The 17768-nt window shown below is 41.9% G+C and overlaps 2 protein-coding genes across 2 annotated transcripts; both read right to left on the reverse strand.

Annotated features, from left to right (window-relative positions):
* Positions 1-831: 831 nt before the first annotated feature.
* LOC139110454 (uncharacterized) lies at positions 832-2050 on the reverse strand. The gene is made up of 2 exons (XM_070670263.1): positions 1656-2050; positions 832-1414 (listed from the first exon to the last, which is right to left on the reverse strand). The coding sequence occupies exons 1-2, from the start codon at positions 2048-2050 to the stop codon at positions 832-834; spliced, it is 978 nt and encodes a 325-aa protein (XP_070526364.1).
* LOC139110455 (uncharacterized) lies at positions 2050-3951 on the reverse strand. The gene has a single exon (XM_070670264.1). It carries the CDS (start codon positions 3949-3951, stop codon positions 2050-2052), a length of 1902 nt encoding a protein of 633 aa, XP_070526365.1.
* Positions 3952-17768: the final 13817 nt, after the last annotated feature.

The following is a 17768-nucleotide window of genomic DNA, read 5'->3' on the forward strand; positions in this document are numbered from 1 at the left end:
AAACGAATTTCCTCTTGATAGAATAAGTGTATCATCTGCATAACAAATGATGGTACTGCCTGCAGGGATAGCCGTTCTCAATATACTGTCATATGCAAGGATCCATAATGTTGGACCCAGCACCGATCCTTGCGGAACTCCGCATTCCACGGTTAGTGTAGTCGTGTTGTTTCGTCGATCAGGGTATAGTAGCAGTCTTCCCTTAAAGTAGTCGGTAATGATTACTTGTAGGTATTCCGGGACGTTGAAAAGCTCCAATGCTCTCAGGATAACTGTCCAGGGCAGAGTATTAAAAGCGTTGGAGATATCCAAAGATGTTGCCATAGCCACTTTGTTATTTGCAATAGCTTCCTCCGTGTATGCCTTGACAGCTGCAATTGCGTCAATTGTCGATCGGTTTTGTAAGAAGCCAAATTGGTTTTTATGAATGCCATGTGCTTCCGTTGTAATCCAGGAAATCAATCTACCATTAATTACGCGCTCCAAAAGCTTTCCAGTTTCGTCTAGTAGGCATATTGGCCTGTATGAGGACGGTTCCCCAGGTGGTTTATTCGGTTTTGATATTAGAACCAATGTCGATTTCTTCCATGGTTCCGGAAATTTACCCTCCAGTAGAAGTCTCGAAAAGATTCTGCATATTCTGGGAAGTAGATAGTTCACAGACAGAGCCAGTATGCATCCCGGGATTCCGTCTGGGCCTGGAGCTTTGTTTTTCTTCATTTTGTGTATAGCAATCATGAGTTCCTCCTCTGTGACTTCATTCTCTTCATTGCTCCAGTCCGAGGTACTAATATTGGAAAGGATTGAATCTGTACTTCTATTGTCAGAGATTCAGACAGAACTTGTGCTATCACTGGTACTGTTGTGGACAGTATTTCGTGGGAACAGTGTTGTAACTACCTTCGTTGTTTGGTCTTTATCTAGAGTCATTGTGGCGGGTGGGGCTCTGGCTCTAAATTTTCCCGCAATTACTTTGTATGGTCTGCCCCAAGGGTCTGCATCTATTGAGTCCATAAGTTCTTTCCATGCGTCTTCCTTTGCTTTAGATATTGCAATTTTTAGTTTCCTTCTTGCCTCACGATATGCAAAGTATGCAAGGTCGATGTCTTCTTGCGTAGATCTTTTCCTTCTTCGAGTCCTAGTAAAGGTTCGTTGGTAAGCAATTGCTTTCCTCCTTTTCTTAGCAATGTCATCGTTCCACCAATATGCGCCCCTAGAGGCGTTGGCAGAGACCGCGGGCATTGATAGGGAGCAGGCGTCCGTTAAGGTGTCAGTAAGCCATTTTGCATCGTCCTTTGCTGAGCATCCTGGAGTGTCAGCAGGCCAGGTGGCTGTTTCCAGGGCAGTGGCTAGTAGGTCCTTGTTCAATTTTTTGACGGCCCATCTTTTTCTTTTAATGGGTTCAATTCTTGTTCTATGTTTTGTTATAGAAAGAGTCATAGATATGTATCTGTGATCCGAAAGGGTTTTACAGTTAGTTACCACTTTCCAGTCGGATATATGGTTAAACATATTGTTAGTTGTTCACGTTAGGTCAATTACCGCCTTTCCCCTCCATCCAATAGAGGTGCTAACTCCTCCTTTGTTGAGTAGTACAAGACCCAGCGATGTGGCCCAGTCAATCAAACTGTGTCCTCTCCTATCTGTGAACCTACATTCCCAAATAGTTGATTTTGCGTTGAAGTCTCCAGCAATTAGTATTGGTCTGTTCCTGTTTGATTGTATAAATCTTTGGAGTTGATCCAGTGTGTAATACTTGTTGTGGTAACCATGACGGGGGTAGATAGACGCTTATTAGGATATAATTATTCCAACTTGCAGCCACCCACCCATCACCATTGTCAACCAGAGTGCAAGCATTATTTTGCCCGATCCACACTATGGCGGATTTGCTTGTGCTGTCCTGAAACCAGCATGGGTGACCATCCGGAATTTTATAAGGTTCAGATATTAGATCTATTCCTCCTCCCGCTTCACTAATAGTGTGTATTAGTAAATCCTGTGCATGCCTTGCGTGATTAATGTTTGCTTGTAATATTGTACAAGCCATTAAATAGTGTCTGTCATGTCTACCTCCTCCGTGGCGTCTTCAGTAGGAATCATGGTATTGTCTAGATTTTCTTCGCTATCTGCATCCGATATAGTGTCCATCCTGTCTGCATCAGTTTCTGAGTCCGATTCTACTCTGATGGGGTTGGGAGTAAGTACAGGTGGGAGTTGATTCCCTTCTTGTTCTTTTCCAGATTCACTGATACTCTGGATATTAGTTGATACATTAATTTCCTTTGTATTTGTTAGTGTCACTTTTGTTTTTACTATTGGTGGCGCCTTGCATGCAGGGCCTCCAAGTTTATGCCTAAAGGGCTTTTTGGCATCCTTACATATTTGACAGCATGGATCTTTGGTGCAGTTGACTGCCTGATGTCCCGTCTCACCGCATCTGAAGCAGCATTGACTTCTATCAGTGGGTGCCGTGCATTTTTCTCTCACGTGACCCTTTTGCAGACACCTGAAGCACTGCAATGGCCTTTCTGGTAGTACTTCTATTCTGGCTGATAGCCAGTTAATCCGCAATGTTTTTTGTTCAACAAGTTTCCTTGCCTCAGCAAGGGGACATTTAATTACGGCTGTGTATAGTCCATTGTATGATAGACGTAGTTTCCCAACTGTGAATTTGTTTCTATTACTTCCTGTGCTTTTTTCTACTGCAGTTATGATGTCCTCCGAGGTCGTGGCGTCATCCAGGTCCCTGATCCTGAGACTGGTGACTTTTATGGGACAGTTAATTCGTACTTGTGGTTTGTCTTTCAAGACAGTTGACATTTCTTTAGCAAGTCTTTGTGCCTTTTCCTTATTATTGTCTCCGGTAATTTCGTATATTATAGATCCTGTAAGTCCTCTTTTGGATCGTAAGTGAGTAATTCCAAGTTTATCTATATTAATCCTTTCCTTCGCGAGTTTAAGTATTTCATGGTATTTATTGTCCGTGCATGTGATAGTTACTGCCGCTGTTTTTGGTGGCTTCTTAACAGTTGGTTTCTTGGGTATTGTCGCGCTCAGAGTCTTACTCGTTTTGCTTGTGGTTGCAATTGTAACGCTAGTAGGGTTATTCTTAGCGATTCTCGCTTCCTTTTTCTTTTTATTCTTGGCTTTGCTTCCAAGCACTTTTGTCCATTTCGCTGGTTCGTTTATTCCTGTTTTCCTTTGCTTATTTGAGATGCTCACGTTGGTATCAGCAGGTTTCCCATTCCCCGCGCTAGATGTATCTAATTTCTTCCCTGTACTTTGCATGCTGGAGCACCATTTGTGAAATAGTGCATCCAGGTATCTAATTTCGGGGGGCTTTTCTTCATCTTTCTCCGAGCTGTCTTCCATGATCGGTACCGATTTTTGTTGTTTATTTATAGTTAACCTGTTAACTTTCTTTTTCAGGAAGGAGTTTTCACTGCTGGGTGCAGAGGTCTGCTTCCCTAATCCAGACGGACCTGCTAACGGTGTAAGTTCTTTATTCGTATCCTCTTTTCTTTTTTTGTAGACCGGTGATTTTGGGGACTGTTCGCTGATCTGCTGCTTAAGTGCTTTAATTTCTTCTTGCAGTTTCTGATTGTTGTATTGGGCCTCCTGAAGATCTGTAATAAGGCCTAAAGCCTCAGTTGCGCCATTGGAGGAACCAGAGTCCATCCGTGTAAGCATAGTAGTTGCATACGTTCTAGTTCTGCATGCTGCTTCCTTTAAAGCTTTCGCATAGTGTCCTTTCAAACCTTTAGATACGCAGGAAATTCTGAGTACCTTACTCATGTTGCGTAGAATAGTACACGCTAAGTCGCGGCTGGGGGCATTTCTACCGCTGTCCAAAAACTCCTCTTCCATTTTGTCCGCTCTTTCTTGTACTCTTGAAGACATAGGGAAAGCAGAGTCTAGTAATCGGCTCTCTTCGTCTTCTATGAGCATTGTTTTTTATAATTCAGATAAGTTAGGATTAAGCGCAGTCCTAGCCGATCTTTTACGCTTTCCTTTGGTATTGCCCTCCTCCCCGGATTGCGTAGTACCGTCAGACTGCGTATCTCCAGGTGTACTCAAGCCTGGTGAATCAACCTCCAGTGGCGTTAGCTTAAGAATCAGCTTTTTGCCTCCCTGTTTTTTATTGGTTTTCTCCTGTTTTCTCGCAGATGCATTATCATCAGATGCCCCTGCGGAGCAAGCACCTGACGGCCCGGCGCAAACGCTGTCATCAAAATGACGACGAAGAGAGGGCCGGGACCGTACCCTCTCCCCGCCGGTCACTGGATGTCCGAACACCCTGCGGCAGTAAGTTTTCCTCTGTCGTTTCTTCTTCCATATTGTTAGTTTTAATGGTTTGTTTGGGTTTATCCTTCCCTAGGCCGATTGGGGTCCCATCCCTATCGAGCTCGGCCCGCCCGCGAATCAAATGACGTCTCCCGAAAGAAAAGTAGCCTGTGGTTTCTTCCTGTCTTAAAAATCCATTTGGTATTGTGTTTGATTTAGAAGGTGCACACCGACCCAGCCTGGGAATATGTCTCAGCGGCCCGATGGTAAGTTCTGCTGCGTCCTGTATATATTTTCTTCTTGGTTTTCTTGCTGTATATTTTCTCTTTTTTAGTTGTATCTTCCTTGTTCTTCCGTTCTTCTTCGCCTCCGGGATCCTGGCACACTTTTGGACTGGTCGCAGTCTGCGGCCAGAGCCCCCCCTTCACGTCAAGGTGGTGTGCCCTCGGGGGGGTGTTAAAACTAACCTAACCCAACCCAATTGAAAGCAATATTTTTTAAAAAAGCGTATGTCGCTGTATGTAGCAGTATGAATTTTGTGACAGTGAACGAACATTTCGATACATATAGAACCGCACATGTGTGATTAATAATGAAAAATGCCTAACAGGAGGTTCGGCCCCTCTGCGGGGGGCCTCACGACTGTTAAAACTAACCTAACCCAACCCAACCCAACCGAGAAGAATATATTTTACCGGGATAATTCCATGGAGTGACCTTGAATGTCGGGGGTATGGGCTTTTGGAAATTTCACGACGAAGTTTCATGGGTTTTTTGCGTCTAACACCATAATATGGGGTTTCCGCCAGCATTGACCTTGATATTCGTTATCAGGGTGAAAAGTTACATAACCCCCCTAAATATCGTTGAAATCAGGGGTAGGCGCTTTTCGGAACTGCACCCAAAGTTGCAAACCCAAATTTCTGCATTTCTTAAATAAACCTTTGAAATCCATTTGTTGCGAACCCACCTCCGGTTCTTTCCCTGGGAACAAGAAGTAAAATTCTTTCCCTCAAAAGAACAAGAATCGCGCTAATTCAAACCTTTTGTCGTTTAAATCTATTCCTAGCGCTTTATACGCGTGGCGCTGAACCACACGCGTCACGCAAGGATCGGTAGTTGCGTCTCTCTCTCTTTCTCCTAACTCTTTACCTGCTCTCAAACCATTTCCTTAACCACCGAGAAGCGGTAATCTTCCTTTAAAGAATATTTCTATTCCTGACGTAACACACGATTACTGTAAAAAATTTTCATGTAAAATTACAATTATTATAGTTGGTAATATTAAAACCAACTATTATAGATGTATATTTACAAACATTAGTAAATTTTTATGATAAAGGTAATATTACTATTTTATATAATAAAAAAACAATTTGCATAAGTAAATGTATATGTTAAAAGTAAAATTAAAATAATATTCTGTAATATTACATTCTGCAAGTGTATTTATACAATCTCACACAATAATTTTAATAGATGAGATTGTATAAATACACTTGTAGAATGTAATATTACAGAATATTATTTTAATTTTACTTTTAACATATAAATTTATTTATGCAAATTGTTTTATTATTATATAAAATAGTAATATTACCTTCAACATTAAAATTTACTAATGTTTGTAAATATACATCTGTAATAGTTGGTCTCAATATTACCCACTATAATAATTGTAATTTTACATGAAAATTTTTTACAGTATGATAAAGTATACTTATTGGTTATGTGATGATAGGTTCTATGAAAGAAATATCATTTATGACGAATTTTAAATACCATAAACACTTTATATTAAATTATTATTTGTTACACATTTTTTTTTATTTATTACATACATTTTTTTTTTATTATAAACATAATTTAATGAAACGTATGCACTGCTTATACTAAGTTCTTTAAAAAAAAGTAAAATGATATTATTTTATAAAATGTTGATTTTTGTTACAAATTAAAGAGATTTTTTATTTCTGATTTTATTTAACCCAAGTTGTATTAAATGTACATAAACAAGTTACATTAAGAGATTTATTTTAAAGATAAATTTATGAACGCGCTATGAGTCATGATCCAACGGAAACATGTTAATACATTAGAAATCTGTGGAAATTTTTTTTACATAACAAAAACTCTTTTTACATAACAAAAAAATCGAAACTGATTAAAATCGTTCGGAGCTAATTATTACAATTAAGAACACTCTTTATAGATTTCTACTTAAATATTTTCTTTTAACTTATATATTATCAACATCTCTAAGTTTGTTAAAAAGGGAGAGTACCTTATATTTATTTGCTATTTTACGTGATTTTGTACCAGTAGCTGGATAAATATTTAAAAAATATTTTTGTACAAATTCCAAAGTACAAGAGCTGGATGTAGGATATTCCATGTTGAAAATATAATATGATGACATTAACATTTGTAAGGCTTTATAGAAACAATTAGTTCAGTCGATATCTCTCTCCTGTATAAATAAGTAAAACATTTGACGTTCCGCATCATCTAAAACACACAGTTAATTGTACGTATAAAAATATGATAAGTACAGTTTTTAAATAAAAATATTTATAAAATATGATACATACCGATTATTACAATGCATGGTGCAACAATAGGTGCTTGAATTTCTTTTAAAGTTGTGCCTTCTTGTACAACAAATTAATTATTCTTAGACATAAACATAAATAATTTAATTTTATAAATGTGTATACATACACGCACACATACATAATAATAATCATTCTCATATATTAAATATTACTTACAGAATATGTTCTAAATAATTTATTGAAGTCTTCTTTGAAATGCTTTATAATAATTTCAATTACTTTAATCCCTGCTGGTTTAGTAGATTTAATAAATTCTTTATAGTTTTTAATATTTCCATAATTAAGTATCTTGTCTTACTTCTTTAACATTTGTTCTTTCAAAGTAGTTATAGAGTGTCCCATTAATTTATGATAATGCCAAAACATATATAATTTTTTTAAAAGAATTGGCCATGAAATTTTACGATCTTAAATTGTAGGTGGTTTATGAACATTATTAAGAAATAATCGTTGTGCGGGATACGTTACTTCCAGATATAAATAAACTTTTTTTTGAGTGTCAGGATCGTTTTCTAGAATATCTTAAAAAACAACTTGGCGTAAAAATTCGATTTTGTTCTCTATTGTATCTTCTGTTTCTGACTCAACGTAATTTTCAGGTTGCCAATTGCTGCAACCAGCCTTAGCAGATAATATTTTTTGTTGTTTTTTCAATGGTATATTCAAACTTCGACTTAAAGACCTTTTCATGTATGATCTATTAAGCTAGCAATTTCTATCACGAAGTTTTAAATATTAAGTGTATAAGGTGTTTATTTGTCTCCTTAGAGGTACACCGGGACTTTCGTATCCCATAGCTTTTTTTAACATTCTTTTTTCATAAACAATATTTACAAACTTAATACTTAACATATAAAAACATATAGAAACATGACATTACATAACACTTTTCGCCGCTTTTTCTTTCCTTTCTATTTCCTTTTCCTTCTCTTTAACATTTCCTCCTTTACTTTTACATTTTTCTGCTCACCACCTTTGAACCTTTCTACGCCTTCGTTTTACCTCATACTTTATCTTTAACTTATTTCTACTTTTACAATCTTCTGTTTTCTTATATCAATTTCTGAAAATAAAAGTTTTATCCTACGTTTTTTTATACCTCTACCTTATTACTTAGGTTCTGAGAGAGAAAGAGATCACGCTTTCTTTCATACCTTAACCTATTTCGCCTTATTTACCTTAAATCCTACCTTGGACCCCCGCTTCCGACGCTTTTTATTTTACTTTTATTTTTTTTCAACCTCTTTCATACATCCATTCACTCCTAGTTCTTCCCTTGTCCGTTCCATTGCTTTTAACCATTCCGCCCCCCTTCCTTCCCCTCCCAAAATTTCCTCTACCATCTCCTCCCAGTTTTTCTCATTTCCCCAGTCTATACATTCTTGCCATATATGTTCCCATATCTCGTCCTTTTCCAAAGATATTCAACATTTTCTTTTTTCTTCCCCCTCCCAATATTTATTTCCCCTCATTTCTTCCCCTAATCTAAACTTTGCGATCTTTTGCCATTTTTCTTCTTTCCATCCCATCTTCAAATACCCTGGTATCCCTTCCTCTTTCACCTTTTTATAATATTTATTAAACCTTGATCCTCTTATCTTTTTCCATCTTTCCTTTCTTTGCCATTCTTTATCTTTTTCCACCAAATATTCCCCTTTTATTTCCCCTTTTTCTCTTAAATCTTTCACATCTTTTCCAGACCACCCAAATTTTTCAAAAAATTCCTCTCTTTCTTTTTCCCATTTTCCTTTGCTTCTTCCCTCCCTTGCTCTTCCCCTCATTTCTTCCCAGTACCATTTAGCTAAAACTCCTCCTTTCCCTTCTTCTAATCGTTTTTCATATTTCCAAGCTCTCAATCCTGCTCTTCCTTTCAGTTTATCCCTCTGTAACTCTTCTCTCACCATATATCCTGGTACATATCTTCTTACTCCCAGTACCCATTTCAAGTATTTTTCCTGTAATATCTCTACCTCTTCTCTTTCTTTCCAACCCCATATTTCCACGCCATAATTAATAACCGACCTTACCAGTTTATCAAATAGCCATATTCTTTTACCCCAATCTTTTCCGAATTTTCTTTTACCTATACTCCAGACCTGCCCCATAATTCTTGCCGCTCTTTTTACTCTGTCTTTTACATACTCCTTCTGCTCTCCATTTCTCGTGATTATGTATTTCAAATACTTGAAACTTTTTACTTCCTCTATTTCTTTCCCTTTCCAGACCAATTTGACTTTCTTCCATCTCCCTTCCCCCTTTCTACACCTCATTATCTTTGTTTTTTTAACATTCACTTCCAGTCCCTTTTCCTTTACATATTTTTCCATATTTTTAATCATCCTTTTCATCCCTGCCTCATTTTCTGCCAGTAGTGCAATGTCATCCGCGTATGCCAGCGAGTAAACTCTCCTGTCTTTTATTCTTATACCCCCCCATCCTCCTTTTTTTAATTCTTCGTCTATGTCCGCCAACAAGAGTGTGAACAAGCTGGGGCTAAGCGGACAACCCTGTCTTACTCCCTTTGTCGTCCAAAAACTTTTCCCTTCTTTATCCTTCACCTTAACTTTATTCACCGTTTTCTTTGATATTTCTTCACATCTTCTTATCAATCCCTCTCCTATCCCTCTTTTCTTTATTGCTTCCACCAGTTTTCTCCTATCCACCGAGTCAAAAGCCGCTCTCATATCTATAAAAGCTATTACCAATTTTCCTTCCTTTTCTTCTATCTTCTTGTTCAGCAGGTAATTTAACACATATATCTGGTCCACTGTCTCCATGTCTCTTCTAAAACCGGCCTGACTTTGTGGTAATATTTCTTTTTCTTCTATATCCTTTCTTAATCTTTCTGCTAATACAGATGCATACTGTTGTAACCCGACCCTGGCAACAGCAAGACCGCGCCCGCGAAGGCGCAGGCCGGGTTAACAACCGGCGTCGATCGGATTTTCTGATTGCGGAATTCGCTGACCGATCGACGCCTTGCACTTTTCGCATAGGCAATGACCGAAAACGGTCATTGTCTTATGTCCCCGAAATCCGCTAACTGTTGCTTTTCCGTCTTAGCAACAGTCACGTATAAAACTCGCGGCCGCCGAACATCCGCGAGTTATTCCGTTCACAATTATACGCAGTTACGCTGCCCGACGCCTGTACGTTTTAAAGGAAGAAAATATACACAGTGTGTTAAAAGAAAGATTCGTTTATTGTTTCCCCTGTGGGTCTACACTAGTGTTCCGGGAGGACGGACCCCTTGCACCGTTACCTGGTGCAACATTTTGGTGGCAGCGGTGGGATCCGCCCCCCGGCGAGGCACCGCTCCGGCGACGACATTCACTCACGGCGGGCCATATACGAAATTTCTGAAACAGAAGAACATAAAACGGTGAGAAATCGAATCCACTATATACAACGGAAGACGAGGACAGCACAAGCAGCAGTTCAGCCGACACCGCACGCGCTCGACACCGGAGAAGCCGATCAGCTGAGAACCCGACCAAGGCAACAGCCGCCCGGCCGCAGCCACTCGACTAATTAGGCAGCCGTGGACGAGAGCCAGAAGCAAAAGGGGACGAAAAGCCAGCAACCCAGAAGCAGAGTCAGCGCCATGCGATACATTGCGTTAATGTAAGTCCGAAACAAATCTTTGTAAACCTTAACCCGACTAGCCGATGTCGGACGAAAAGTGCGATTTGCGATCTCAAGTAGCTAACGAATCCTGGCTACATAGCGTATCGGGCCAAAGGGCACGGCGACCACCCCCTGCAAACCCTCTAGGTATTGCAGCCGCTGCCTTACGCGAAATCCGCGATAACGTAGGCCGCGCATTAAGTAAAGAAAGCGATAGCGAAAGCTCAGCCGAATTCGATCCGCGCGAAGAAACCGAACCGTGCGACGAAACCGATTTCAATTTAGAACAACCTACCGACGAAACGCGAATAAGCGACCGGAAGAGGCTATTAAAAGAAGTAGGTAGCGATATAAGCAACGTATCGCAACGCGGGAAATTCTCTCTTACCTCATACGACAGTAGTATATTTGATCCCGCGGAAATATTAAACGAGTTAGAAATGCGACGAAGCGACCGAAACCCTACCCGCGATAATTAAGGGGCCTCCTCAAGACTCTACGAAAACCAACTATTTGATATGGACTCCGACGAGCGAATTTTTATGGTGGCGGACAATGAGGATCGCGACGGCACAACGGAATCTCGAGGGGAGGCCGTCGGCGGCACCCCCGTGACAACGGCCGACACTGTAATAAAGCGGCCCAGACCCGACCACCCATCTCCTATCATACGAAGGCGCTCGCCCGCACCTCATAGCGATACTCTAAGTACCCTCCTGGACGCCATACAAGAGATTAATAGACGCCTAGATCGGGTGGAAAGCGAGCTAAATACGTCTTCAGAACCGCTCCACTCCACGCGGACGTCTGAACCGATAGCTTTACGGAGGGAACCGCTAAATCACGATCGCGACGACGTACGATTTTCGCTAGACAATCCCCGGCAGTACTTGTCAATGAAGCATGCACTCGAAACAATTCCTTTCTTCGATGGGAACGAGGCGCACGCCAAGAAATTTATCAAAGCCTGTGAATACGTTGCGCGAAAAATAGATTCAGCGGACGAAAACGAGCTGCTAGCCGCAATCTTGTATACGAAATTGACGGGACACGCGCTGTCACGCTTCGTGACGAGGAAATTCGTAGGATTTTCGCAATTTTTAAGTGAGATAGAGGAAGCATACGTGCAACGACGAGGCACCTCGTATCTACAATTTGACTTTAATAACTTGCGGTAACGACCTGGCAAAAGCGCGCAAACTTTCGGATTCTGAGCCGACACCCTCGCGACTGAATTGTACGACGCATTAAGCGAAAACCCGAAATATTCAGACGACGAGAAGCGCGGGATCTGGAACTTTATACAGGAGCAGGTATTACAAAATTATCAAGCCGGGCTCCTCCTGTACACGCAAACAATCGTGAGGTCACGGAACTATACCACGCTACAGCAGGCCATCGCAGGAGCGACTATGGAATAAAGGCAACGCGGTATCCCGGCGCGATCCTTTCTGGACCGCGACCCTCCGCCGCGTCGTACCCCTCCGGCCTGTCAAAAATGCGGGAAGCAAGAGCACGCGGGATTCGTGTGCCGCACGAGCCGGTACGTGCAACGTTTTACGTTACCGCGAGCCGACCATCCTCCCCACGTGCACACTACGACGAAGCATTGCTCATATTTCAATATACCGGGGCACACACGTGAGGAATGCCGACGCTTGAAACGCGACACGGGACCTCGCGAAAACGCAAGACGCGATTCCCGACCGAACCCTCCACCGAAGAGGGCCTCTGCCGTAAACACCGCGTATTATCACGAGAGAGAGCCGAACGTAGAGACGGTAGAAAGCGGCCCGGAAAATGCTACTCCGCCGCGCCAACAGGAAACCCGACTCGCGAGAGATTACCAAGTAACGCACTTGGCGGAAGACACGAAGAATCGGCAGCTCGATCTTGTCACTCTACCGATCATTCAAGCAAAAAACGGAAAGGCGACTTTCCTCGTCGATTCGGGCGCCGCGGTAACGCTTATTAAGATGGGCAAACTAAGAGGTACCACCCCTATTTTTTCCGGTTCGACCGCGCTAACGGGAATAACGGGGCACAAGGCAAAAACACTCGGAAAGTGTAATGCCACCATCCGCCTCAGAACTAACTTCGTGCACCATGATATGCACGTCGTGCCGGACAATTTCCCCATCGACTACGAGGGAATTATCGGGATGGATTTTTTGAAAACTCAGCGGACGATATACGACGTAGAGAACGGCCTCCTGAGTATAAACCGTGTGACGTTTCCGCTTCATCCATATGTTCGCATCATGTTACCGCCGCGAAGCGAAACCATCGTACGCGCAATTACAGACGAAAACCGGGTGGGCATAATTTACGCACACAAACCTGCACCCAGGATCTTTATCGGAAATTGCTTAGTCGATCCGATAGACAACGCGTGCCCTATCAGCGTACTCAATACAACCGAAAAACCGATGGTATTCTCAACGCCACAGCTGGTCGTTCACCGAGCGGAATTCGCTGACTCGGCACCCGTACTCGCGTTACGCGAGGCGTTTAGCGTCGGAAATGTACAGGCACGATTAAAAGCGTTACACGAGCAGTTGCGGACGTCACACTTAAATAAGGAAGTGGAAGACAAGCTGCGAGAAATTTGCGCGAACTTTTGCGACACATTCTACCTCGCTGGCAATACACTTTCTTACACTTCCGCGGTCGCGCACAAAATAAATAACGACGTAAATATAAAATCTATAAACTGTCGACCCTACCGATTGCCGGAACGCCATAAAATGGAAGTCAATCGACAAATAGACAAAATGTTAAACGAAGGAATTATTCGCGAAAACACGAGTCAGTGGAATGCGCCCATTCTCGTGGTGCCGAAGCCATCCGACGCGTCAGGGAAACCAAAACTCCGGATAGTAGTCGATTTTCGGAAGCTGACCGATGCCACAGTAGGAGATTCATTCCCTATACCGAACATCACGGACATCCTAGACCAACTGGGAAACGCGAAATACTTCACAACCTTAGATCTCGCGTCAGGGTACCATCAAATCCCTATGCACGAAGAACATAAGAAAACCGCGTTTTCAACGGTGCTAGGGCATTACGAGTTTAACCGAATGCCCTTTTGTCTGAAAAATGCGCCCGCTACCTTCCAACGGCTTATGAACTCGGTGCTATCGGGCCTTCAGGGAATAAAATGTCTTGTATACCTCGACGATATCGTAATTTACGGAGCCTCATTAGACGAACACAACAAGCGACTCGTGGAAGTATTAAAAAGATTGCGCTAGCATAACCTGAAACTTCAACCGGAGAAGTGCAAATTCTTTAGGAAAGAAGTTTTATATTTAGGACATATAATAACGGAGGGAGGAATACGACCCGACCCATCTAAACTAACTGCGATACAACAATTCCCGACGCCAAAACGAGTACGAGACGTACAATCATTTATAGGGCTAGCGGGATATTATCGTAAATTCATCGAGAATTTTTCAAAAACAGCGAAGCCACTAACCGCACTTACGCGAAAAGACAGCGTTTTCAAGTGGGAAATGGAGCATCAACAAGCCTTTGAAATACTAAAAGAAAAATTAACAACCGCCTTTGTGCTAAGTTATCCTAATTTCGAAAAAATTTTTCTGATAACCACCGACGCGTCAGACTACGCGATTGGGGCTATAATATTGCAAGGAGAAATAGGAGAAAACCGCCCTATCGCATACGCTAGCAGAATATTGAATAAGGCAGAAAAAAATTACAGTACGACGGAAAAAGAGCTACTAGCAATAATTTGGGCGGTGAAACATTTTCGCCCTTATATCTATGGCACGCGTTTTACAATAATTACGGATCATAAACCACTCGTGTGGCTATTTAACATTAATGATCCGGGGTCGCGATTAATCAGGTGGAGACTAAAATTAGAAGAGTATACATATGATATCGTGCATAAGTCAGGCAAGCAGAATACGAACGCGGACGCGCTTAGCAGGAACCCGCCGGAGGAGTTTATCGGAGTCAGCACAAACGCGACAAACGAAGAACGAGAATATAGCGAAGAGGAGAAAATAAAAATACTTAGAGAATATCACGACTCCCCCTTAGAAGGACACCAAGGAGTAAACCGTACTATAAATAGGATCAAATTACGCCATAACTGGCCCGGATTAAATAAGGACATCGAGAAATATATCCATAAATGCGAAAACTGCTAGAGGAACAAGTTAAGCCGAAAAACGAAAATGCCGCTAATCGTAACGGACACGCCAGGGAAACCATTCGAGAAATGCGCCCTGGACATCGTGGGACCGCTACCGATAATAACTACAGAAAATAAATATGTGCTGACGTTTCAAGATCTCCTAACTAAGTTCAGCAAGACTATCGCGTTACCAAACCAAGAAGTGGCAACCGTGGCCAAGGCGTTCGCGACAAAGATAATACTCGAGCACGGGATACCCGAGAATATTCTAACAGATTAAGGGACTAACTTTCTAAGCGAAATTTTTAAATAAACCTGCAAACTTTTAAGAATAAATAAAATTCAAACCACCGCGTATCACTCTGAGACAAACGGCGTAGTGGAAAGATCTCATCGAACACTAGCCCAATACCTGCGGCATTACTTAAACGGGGAACAAACCGACTGGGATGAGTGGCTGCCCTACGCGATGTTCACCTATAACACGACGCCCCACACATCCACGGGGTTTACCCCATTCGAACTTGTGTACGGGCACCAGGCAATACTTCCGGCGGCACTGACCACGAAGCCCAAACCGACATACTCCTATGAAAACTACGCGCAGGAATTACGCGAACGACTGCGCGCATCTAATCAAATAGCCAGGGAAAACGCAAGGCTGAAGAAGGAAAAAGCGAAAACTACGTTCGACCAAAAATAAATCCGCGCGTATTCAGGGTAGGCGACGCAGTGCTGCTGCACGACGAGACGGTACGGAGGGGGCAATCAAAAAATTAGACGCGAATTGGATAGGACCGTATGTAGTAATAGAACAAAACGGCGATGTTAATTATACGATACGAAAGGGCCGAAAAACAACGCGAGTACACGCGAACCGGCTAAAGGCCTTTATAGACCACTAGTAAGACGAAGAAAGATCGCGCGTAGCGAGGCGGACAAAAGGTATAAGCGATATGAATGAAGAATAAACAGCAAGGGGACCAGTGGCAGAGGCAATTGATGCCAGCCCCAGGAACCAAAGACGCGGGGTTCAAGCCAAGGGACGGACAAGAAGCGAAAAAAAAATAATCAAACAATACTCACGGTTACTCAAGGGCCACACGACCCGGCCCGTGGACGACGCCCGGATCCGGAGATCCACGTCGTACCGCCGCTCCCAGACGGAGATCAACCGAAAATCATCCCTTGGCGGCGGGGGCGGTGACGGCGTCCTAGGGGTGCAGCAAGGCTCGCACATCCAAGGCTCGAAAAAGCCGCTGCACCTCACACACAGATGGTACCGCGCCCGGTCCAGCAGATGGTCCTGGCACAGCACAATGTAACCGGGCGCGTGGCACCGAAAACACCGCTTCCCCGATGCCAAGGAAGGCTCTCTTGGGAAATCCACTGGAAACGAAGACATCACAGATAAACACACCCCGTAGTTTATAAGAGAAATAGTTATAAGTACATTCCGTAGTTGTAAGAAAAATTAATGTAAGGCAGTAATACAAAAGAAAAAAAAATTTTTTTTTTTTACACAAAAAAAAGAGGGAACAAAAATCACAATATCCTTACTTTTTTTTAATAATGCAAAAGAAAAGAAAGTTAACAGAATTAAAAATGGCTTGTACTCGTCGGCGACAGAGAACAAACTGACGGGACGAGCGAAAAAAATCCAAGGGATAGATTAAGACGACACCGTAATATTACACGAATGAAATAGAATATATGCACTCACCTCAGCGATAGAATCCTCTTCGCCTACACAGTAGCGAAACCTCAGACACGTGAGGACACTTCGTGCACTCAAAAAAAAAAAAAAAAAAAAAAAAAGCCAACGCGGCATCGCGTTGTAATAAAACTGAAAGATAATTTACCTTTCAGAATTATTCTCGCTGCAACACACGGTTTAAACGGCGGTACGGGGGGTGAGCAGTCACCGCCGTACAAAATCACCAAATTCGAGAACGAACCTGTGCTATAATTCGAGGGCCAGGGACAACTTCAGATAACCGAATCCGTGTGGAAATTCGTAATAATCACCGACACAGAAGCCATCGAAGCACGATACAAAAATTTACAAAATTATGTCACTAAAGCAGAAGAATTATGCGAAAATTTCTACAAGGCAAAGGAAGATCAGATAGGCGCAAAGTGTAAAGAGATACTATATACAGCAGCAGCCGAAAACGACAAACTAACAGTCGCGTTGAACCGGTTACAAATTATATACGGGGTACCGGTTCAAAAAAGAGGATTAATCGATATAGTAGGTAAAGTAGGGAAATCGTTGTTCGGATTGGTGGACGCGGATGATGAGAAACAAATAACAGAACAACTTAAAATAATACACTCGCGGCAAGAAACGCTACAACATGTCGCGAGAACGCAAATAAAAATTCTGAATACGACAATAGGGCATATAAAAATAATGGAGGATAAAGTAGAGCACCACATACAAATGTGGGCGAACGCGACAAGCAACATCAGCTGGAGACTGGATCAGCTGTGTGACGTCCTAAAGTCCAAAGTGGTTTCGAGACTTGGTTCGACCATGTAATGATGAATAATAATATTTAAAGGGTTCTTCTGCGGTTAAGGAGGCTAAAACTTCAAGATAAAGGTCACTTAATGATTCACTGTTGAAGAGTTGACAATTTGTTCCCAGAGTAGATTTATTGCTGAACACAAATTTTTACAACGTTTCAATATAATTAGTAAAGTTGGTCTTATGGTTTAACGAATTTACAATATGCGTATTTCTATTTGTATCTCTCTATGAACCTTCTGAGGCTATTTAAAAGCTGAGAGCTTACACTTAAGAACTTTCTGATTTTTACGAGAGAATTTACGAGACTGGTTCTGAGATTTTACTAGAGAGCGACAGTGATAAAGTTGGAGCGCGAGAAAGTTAAAGGTAAAAGTTGGCTTGTGGTTTTCTGAAATGCTTATATACTATTTTAGAACAATGGAAAGGAATAGTTCCGACCTTGTTAATCCTTATTTGGTTACAGAGTTTTAGATTGGTCCACGTAGGTTCAACCTTGGTTCCTTATATGGTAACAAATTTCGCTATTGGCTTG

This window comes from Cardiocondyla obscurior, linkage group LG20 (genome assembly GCF_019399895.1).
Source record: "Cardiocondyla obscurior isolate alpha-2009 linkage group LG20, Cobs3.1, whole genome shotgun sequence".
NCBI classification, from domain to species: domain Eukaryota; kingdom Metazoa; phylum Arthropoda; class Insecta; order Hymenoptera; family Formicidae; genus Cardiocondyla; species Cardiocondyla obscurior.

Excerpts from the sequence above, each read along its gene's own strand:
- LOC139110455 (XM_070670264.1), bottom strand. The coding sequence starts at position 3,951 with ATGCTCATAGAAGACGAAGAGAGCCGATTACTAGACTCTGCTTTCCCT.
- LOC139110454 (XM_070670263.1), bottom strand. The coding sequence starts at position 2,050 with ATGGCTTGTACAATATTACAAGCAAACATTAATCACGCAAGGCATGCA. Across the intron at positions 1,415-1,655 it reads AAAATCAACTATTTGGGAAT|AACAAGAATTGAACCCATTA; the intron begins GTAGGTTCACAG and ends AACAAAACATAG.